General features: G+C 38.8%; 1 protein-coding gene across 2 annotated transcripts; it reads left to right on the top strand.

Annotated features, from left to right (window-relative positions):
• Positions 1-1,817: 1,817 nt before the first annotated feature.
• LOC141774138 (glycine N-acyltransferase-like protein 3) lies at positions 1,818-7,892 on the top strand. 2 transcript variants are annotated; one of them, XM_074646524.1, is made up of 2 exons: positions 1,818-2,275; positions 7,309-7,892. In XM_074646524.1, exons 1-2 carry the CDS (start codon positions 2,166-2,168, stop codon positions 7,706-7,708), a joined length of 510 nt encoding a protein of 169 aa, XP_074502625.1. In that variant the 5' UTR covers positions 1,818-2,165; the 3' UTR covers positions 7,709-7,892. The 2 variants fall into 2 exon arrangements, with proteins under 2 accessions (XP_074502625.1, XP_074502624.1); XM_074646523.1 differs by lacking the exon at positions 1,818-2,275 and adding an exon at positions 7,036-7,215.
• The last annotated feature ends 536 nt before the right edge of the window (positions 7,893-8,428 follow it).

Genomic DNA, 8,428 nt, shown 5'->3' with positions numbered 1-8,428 from the left:
TTGACAAGTATTAGCCTCTAATACACTGGACGACTGTCGTGGAAAGTACATTTACTCAAGCAGTTAGCTTAAGTACAGTCTTGAGGTACTAGTTATTTGAGTATTTCCATTTTATACTACGGATTTTATTTTTATAATTAATAGGGGATGTATCTATTGTCACAGCATTAGGCCTACATAATCAATAATACAACTTTTTTGTAATTAAAATGTATTTTGGCCATTAAATAATTGCACAAACAATTTGGGATCTAAGAAATATAAGAGCTTTAATTTTCAGACAGAAAGTAGCAAACTATTTTTCTGTTTTGAGTTGACCCGCTCAGCTGCTATGAGACACTTTGTAACATTGCCTGCGATTGGTGACCGCCTGTCAATGATTTATGAAGGCTGAGACTATTTTTATTGGAACAGAGCAGTTTAAACCAGCAGGCAGGATAAACTGCACCATTAAAGAAGCTTCACTCCTCAAACATGAAGGTCCTGAACTCAGAAGAACTACAGATTGCTGAAGGAGTTCTGCTTAAACACTTACCCAAGAGTTTTAAGGTAGTCAAGCTGCAACTATTTAAAATGCATTCCTCCATATGTCAGCTCATAGGCCTAAATATAGTCTAAACTTTTCCTGTTTTTAGGTTTACGGTATCCTATATGGGATTAACAGGAAGAAACCAACCACAAAGGAGGTCATCGTTGATACATGGCCTGACTTTAAGGTCATCATTTGCAGACCTGACCCCAAGGTGAGATCACATCCCATAGTAGAATTAGACACGTTGTAACCTAAACATCATGCTTTTTGTCCACATGATTAATACATTTTACTTCACAGAACAAGCGCGCCGTGGAGTTCATGAAAAAGGTGGCTTACTACAGCATGGATGAAGAGATTTTAAGGAAAATACTGACAGAGGAGAATGCAATTGACTGGAGCACTTTTTTTCATATTGCAGGTGAGTTTAAATCTCTGCAGACACTGCTGCATCTAACAGTGGTGTAGCCTAGTGTAAATAGGCTATAACAATACAGCTATATAATACAGCCACTTGAACGCCACCTCGACCAACTAACAGTAATATGATAGTTAAACATGAATGCATCACTAATAATAATCTTAATAACAGCCTAATATATAAAAGTTTGATACTCACAGAAATGGAATATAATATTGATAACTGTGTTTTCATTAGTGTATAATCACCTGAAACGAAGAATCGTTGTGTTTTAGTTAGCTTAGAATGAGCCCTTCATATTAGGGCTGTGTATTGGCAAGAATCTGGCGTTATGATATGTATCACGATACAGGGGTTAGCCCTTGTGATACTGTAAGTAAGGCAATATATTGTGATTTTTTAAATCTTATTTTAGGAAAGAACACACCACCATATGTATAAAATCTTTGTTCATGCAATCAGGACAGTGAGATCTGCATTTGCATTTATCACAGTCCCTGTAACATCCAACATCATAGCACTACTTTTAGAGGACAAATACACTGAGAGGGCACATCTCTTTGAAAATAAAATAAAGTATTGATTAACCCATAAACTATTAATTAAAGATCAATATGGTGTTTTTGAGAATCGATACAGTATCACAAAACATAATATTGCAATATTAGATTTTTTCAATATTTTCTTACACCTATACTTCATATCTAAAGTCTGCTATGTTGCTCCGTCATGTTTCTGCAGTAGCCCAGAACGGACAAACCAAACACTGGCTCTAGAGAGACGCTTGTGAAACTGCAGTAACGTGAGCTGCAGAGTGCAAAACTGTCGCCGTCTGACTTCCGTTGCTCCTAAAGTAGTGTTATCATGGTAAGGATGGTCTCTGAGTGAGGCGAACGGCGTTATCATGGTTTTACACTCGATGGCTCACGTTACCGCAGTCTTGGCAAGGGAGGAGTGAGCGGAGGGATACTCAGTTGGTTGCAATCTGCAAATCCTCCAAATGCCACCAAATCCTACACACTGTTCCTTTAATATTTTCAATTAAGGACTTTAACATGTAATAGAGTATTTTTGCAGTGTGGGCTTTGCTATTTTTACAGAGTAAAGGAGGTGAATACTTCCTCCACTACTGGTTTGCAAAGAAAAATAACAGAATGGTATTAACATGTGAATCATTTTTGTCCTACAGGATGTGACATTTCCCATGTCCCCATGCTCAAAGAAGTGTCTGCTGACAGAGAAGTCAACAACCGATGCCATATCCCGGTGCATCTCCTGTATTTGCCAGACAGCAGCCATCTACTCCCACCAGCAGTTGACAGGTAGGGGAGAGTGGGGTAAGATGAGCCAATTTTTACTTATGCTGTCCTCGAGGTTAGGAAAAATGAGACAGAAGTAAAATGAAAACATGAACCTTAAATTCAGGATCTCTCCTATCAAATGAAATGATCAGCATGCATCTATAACAAAGCTGTAAGCTATAAAAAAGTGCTCCTGTGGCTCAACTTGCCCCAGGTAAGGGGTAAGTTGATCCGAGTCAGTGGGTAAGTTGAGCCATCGTGGGGTAAACTGAACATCTGAGTTTTTAAGTTTAAACCTCAGCATAAGTGTGTTAACAAACAGTTTCACAGTTATGAACTTTTGAGAACAAACCACCAGTGAGTTTCAAGACCATTGAAAAATCAAAATATCATTCAATATTCGACTATATTCCAGTCGTCAAGGTTGCAGGGAAATATGAACTGTTGCTCCCTCCTTGCAGTTCCTCCAGCCTTTTGAGGTTGAGGTAGCTCCTTCAGCACATCACTCAGTGGAAAAGATGTCTCATCCTTTTCCTTGAATGCAAAGGTGGGCTTCTCACGTCAAGTGTTCCCCCGGATTCTTCTGAGAAATCTTGCACTCACTTCGTTGCCCTCCAGGCTCTCAACCAAGCCAATGTAATGGTAGCTCCTGCCTTTGGATACAAAGTTTACTATGACAAAGTCACCAACTAACAGATCTGTGATGTCTGATTCACTTCTCTAATCATTAGAACACTCATGCTCAGAAGTGTCATCAAATGGGATGGGAACATCACTCTCCTCAGAACTGCTGTACGCTGTGATTTTCGTCTTGGTCTTTGGTTTGACCTAGGCCTACCTGCTAAACCCTTCTCTTTCCAGTTGTTGGGGACAGGAAGGTTGTTTCTTTCTGCCAATTCCAATGCCAGTTCACAGCATTTCTTTGGAGTAAGGCCATGGAACTGTTCAGCCAGCTTCTGTGAAGACCCTCTTTGCCTCTGCTGTTCCACTATAACCAACTGTTTTAACTTCCTTTATCTCCCTCTTCTATAAAGGTTAACATATAAAAAATCAAACCAAGTTGTGTAACACTCAACGGTAATACCATTTTATACATCAGATAATTAATTTGGTTAATTTATGGTGGGGTAAATTGAGCCAGTGGCTCGGAATAACAGTAGAATATTAGTGAGCCAGTGGCTCAACTTACCCCATAGCCTTTGGCTCACTTTGCCCCATAGCTACCATTTTGGAAAAAATGGCCTAGCTTAGCAATTCAGGCTAATCTTTAACGAAGGGATTAACATGGTGTTATATCTTAGTAAATCACCAACGTGTATAATATATTTTTTTAGACCTGGATAAATTTGCTTTGACCTAACATCCATTATTCCTGACATGCAGAAAATTTACTTTGACTGGGAAAAAACTGTTTTTGGTGTAAAAAAGTACTTACTACTTCTCCCATGTGCTTAACTCCATCACAGCAAGATATAAATGATGGGTACTTCCTAAAATAATGGTCACATGACAAAACATAATCACAGTTGCCAAGATAGAGGGGGTGGGTCACCACTGGCTCATCTTACCCCACTCTCCCCTATAGCCAGATCATTAAAATGTGCTTCATAAGGACATGTGTACATAACTTTGCTTAAAAGTGAAACGTTTAATAGTATTGTTTCTCCACTCAAATGAAAGGTCATCATAATGTGTTTCTCTACACAGTGAGCTTGAATCGAGGATTTCTACTCTTAACCTTTCCCACGTTGACTTGGTGAATAAAACCTGGAAGTTCGGAGGGAACAAGCAAAGTTACATGAACATTAAAAACTTCATCAGCAACTTCCCATCCTGCTGCATCACTGACGACCAGGGTCAGCCGGTGTCCTGGGTTCTGATGTATGATTCCTGTGCTATGGGCTTTTTGCACACTCTGCCAGAGCACAGAGGGAGAGGCTACGCCAAAGTCCTGGCCAGCACCTTGGCAAAGAGGCTCTTCGCTGAGGGCTACCCAGTGTTCTGCAACATAGAGGAGGAGAACGAGGTCTCCTACAGGCTATTTAAAAACCTGGGCTTCATTGAGGATCCCTCATACAGGGCGCAATGGTGGGAATTCAACTTTTGATTTTCTAACCACTGTGATTGAATGTATAGCTGACTTATTATCAGGTAAACATAAATTAAACCTGAACTGTTATAATGGTGGATTCATTCCTTGTTTTCTGTCGGCTCTGAACAATTATCAAATTATGTACATGAACACATACAGTATCACAGTACAGTACCAATGTAATAATCAGTAACAATGGCTCCCCAAAATAAAGATATGTCATGCATACCTTGTTTTACTCATGTTTTAAATCTATTTTCTCCTTTTCACATTACTGTCAAATCTTCAGCAGGTTCCCAGTGTCCTTTTAGTCCAGGTTCAAGGACTGCAGTTTTTAATGTATTTTTTATCTGTTTCCATAACTATAAAAAGGCTAAAACAGTCTTTAGGGTCCAGCTTTGACTAGTTTAGGTATAGTACATTGTTTTTAGACATGGATTTATAGGCTATGATGGTCTCGAGAAACAATTTGATATTGCCCTTTTAATATTATGACAAAAAAAGTTTCACAAATCTGAAACTAGGTTTATGACGAGTATTTACCTGTTTGACAAGTATTAGCCTCTAATACACTGGACGACTGTCGTGGAAAGTACATTTACTCAAGCAGTTAGCTTAAGTACAGTCTTGAGGTACTAGTTATTTGAGTATTTCCATTTTATACTACGGATTTTATTTTTATAATTAATAGGGGATGTATCTAATGTCACAGCATTAGGCCTACATAATCAATAATACAACTTTTTTGTAATTAAAATGTATTTTGGCCATTAAATAATTGCACAAACAATTTGGGATCTAAGAAATATAAGAGCTTTAATTTTCAGACAGAAAGTAGCAAACTATTTTTCTGTTTTGAGTTGACCCGCTCAGCTGCTATGAGACACTTTGTAACATTGCCTGCGATTGGTGACCGCCTGTCATTGATTTATGAAGGCTGAGACTATTTTTATTGGAACAGAGCAGTTTAAACCAGCAGGCAGGATAAACTGCACCATTAAAGAAGCTTCACTCCTCAAACATGAAGGTCCTGAACTCAGAAGAACTACAGATTGCTGAAGGAGTTCTGCTTAAACACTTACCCAAGAGTTTTAAGGTAGACAAGCTGAAAGCTATTTAAAATACATTCCTCCATATGTCAGCTCATAGGCCTAAATATAGTCTAAACATTTTCTGTTTTTAGGTTTACGGTATCCTATATGGGATTAACAGGAAGAAACCAACCACATTGGAGGTCGTCGTTGATACATGGCCTGACTTTAAGGTCATCATTTGCAGACCTGACCCCCAGGTGAGTTCACATCCCATAGGAGAATTAGACACGTTGTAACCTAAACATCATGCTTTTTGTCCACATGATTGCTACATTTTACTTCACAGAACAAGCGCGCCGTGGAGTTCATGAAAAAGGTGGCTTACTACAGCATGGATGAAGAGATTTTAAGGAAAATACTGACAGAGGAGAATGCAATTGACTGGAGCACTTTTTTTCATATTGCAGGTGAGTTTAAATCTCTGCAGACACTGCTGCATCTAACAGTGGTGTAGCCTAGTGTAAATAGGCTATAACAATACAGCTATATAATACAGCCACTTGAACGCCACCTCGACCAACTAACAGTAATATGATAGTTAAACATGAATGCATCACTAATAATAATCTTAATAACAGCCTAATATATAAAAGTTTGATACTCACAGAAATGGAATATAATATTGATAACTGTGTTTTCATTAGTGTATAATCACCTGAAACGAAGAATCGTTGTGTTTTAATTAGCTTAGAATGAGCCCTTCATATTAGGGCTGTGTATTGGCAAGAATCTGGCGTTATGATATGTATCACGATACAGGGGTTAGCCCTTGTGATACTGTAAGTAAGGCGATATATTGCGATTTTGTAAATCTTATTTTAGGAAAGAACACACCACCATATGTATAAAATCTTTTTTTATGCAATCAGGACAGTGGGATCTGCATTTGCATTTATCACAGTCCCTGTAACATCCAACATCATAGCACTACTTTCAGAGGACAAATACACTGAGAGGGCACATCTCTTTGAAAATAAAATAAAGTATTGATTAACCCATAAACTATTAATTAAAAATCAATACGGTGTTTTTGAGAATCGATACAGTATCACAAAACATAATATTGCAATATTAGATTTTTTCAATATTTTCTTACACCTATACTTCATATCTAAAGTCTGCTATGTTGCTCCGTCATGTTTCTGCAGTAGCCCAGAACGGACAAATCAAACACTGGCTCTAGAGAGAGCCTTTCACGTTTTTACATTACCTGAAGGCCACCGTAATTCTCCAACACGTTTATGAAACTGCGGTAACGTGAGCTGCAGAGTGCAAAACTGTCGCCGTCTGACTTCCGTTGCTCCTAAAGTAGTGTTATCATGGTAAGGATGGTCTCTGAGTGAGGCGAACGGCGTTATCATGGTTTTACACTCGACGGCTCACGTTACCACAGTCTTGGCAAGGGAGGAGTGAGCGGAGGGATACTCAGTTGGTTGCAATCTGCAAATCCTCCAAATGCCACCAAATCCTACACTGTTCCTTTAATATTTTCAATTAAGGACTTTAACATGTAATAGAGTATTTTTGCAGTGTGGGCTTTGCTATTTTTACAGAGTAAAGGAGGTGAATACTTCCTCCACTACTGGTTTGCAAAGAAAAATAACAGAATGGTATTAACATGTAAATCATTTTTGTCCTACAGGATGTGACATTTCCCATGTCCCCATGCTCAAAGAAGTGTCTGCTGACAGAGAAGTCAACAACCGAGGCCACGTCCCGGTGCATCTCCTGTATTTGCCAGACAGCAGCCATCTACTCCCACCAGCAGTTGACAGGTATAGCCAGATCATTAAAATGTGCTTCATAAGGACATGTGTACATAACTTTTAATAGTATTGTTTCTCCACTCTGTGTTTGTCTCTACACAGTGAGCTTGAATCGAGGATTTCCACTCTTAACCTTTCCCACGTTGACTTGGTGAATAAAACCTGGAAGTTCGGAGGGAACAAGCAGGGTTACATGAACATTAAAAACCTCATCAGCAACTTCCCATCCTGCTGCATCACTGACGACCAGGGCCAGCCGGTGTCCTGGGTTCTGGTGTATGATTACTGTGCTATGGGCTTATTGTACACTCTGCCAGAACACAGAGGGAGAGGCTACGCCAAAGTCCTGGTCAGCACCTTGGCAAAGAGGCTCTTCGCTGAGGGCTACCCAGTGTTCTGCAACATAGAGGAGGAGAACGAGGTCTCCTACAGGCTATTTAAAAACCTGGGCTTCATTGAGGATCCCTCATACAGGGCGCAATGGTGTGAGTTCAACTTTTGATTTTCTAACCGCTGTGATTGAATGTACAGCTGACTTATTATCAGGTAAACATAAATTAAACCTGAACTGTTATAATGGTGGATTCATTCCTTGTTTTCTGTCGGCTCTGAACAATTATCAAATGATGTACATGAACACATACAGTATCACAGTACAGTACCAATGTAATAATCAGTAACAATGGCTCCCCAAAATAAAGTTATGTCATGCATACCTTGTTTTACTCATGTTTTAAATCTATTTTCTCCTTTTCACATTACTGTCAAATCTTCAGCAGGTTCCCAGTGTCCTTTTAGTCCAGGTTCAAGGATGGCAGTTTTTAATATATTTTTTATCTGTTTCCATAACTATAAAAAGGCTAAAACAGTCTTTAGGGTCCAGTTTTGACTAGTTCAGGTATAGTACATTGTTTTTAGACATGGATTTATAGGCTATGATGATCTCCAGAAACAATTTGATATTGCCCTTTTAATATTATGACAAAACAAGTTTCACAAATCTGAAACTAGGTTTATGACGAGTATTTGCCTGTTTGACAAGTATTAGCCTCTAATACACTGGACGACAGTCGTGGAAGGTACATTTACTCAAGCAGTTAGCTTAAGTATAATCTTGAGGTACTAGTTATTTGAGTATTTCCATTTTATACTACGGATTTTATTTTCATAATTAATAGGGGATGTATCTAATGTCACAGCATTAGGCCTACATAATCAATAA

Source organism: Sebastes fasciatus, chromosome 9 (genome assembly GCF_043250625.1).
Source record: "Sebastes fasciatus isolate fSebFas1 chromosome 9, fSebFas1.pri, whole genome shotgun sequence".
Classification (NCBI taxonomy): domain Eukaryota; kingdom Metazoa; phylum Chordata; class Actinopteri; order Perciformes; family Sebastidae; genus Sebastes; species Sebastes fasciatus.
Note: the sequence above shows the minus strand (reverse complement) of the source record. Positions and strands in the feature narration are given on the sequence as shown.

What these genes read in the sequence shown, in the direction of transcription:
- LOC141774138 (XM_074646524.1), top strand. Translation starts at nt 2,166, where the DNA reads ATGCTCAAAGAAGTGTCTGCTGACAGAGAAGTCAACAACCGATGCCAT. An exon ending in CTCCCACCAGCAGTTGACAG is followed by an intron (nt 2,276 to 7,308) that starts GTAGGGGAGAGT and finishes GTCTCTACACAG; the next exon opens with TGAGCTTGAATCGAGGATTT.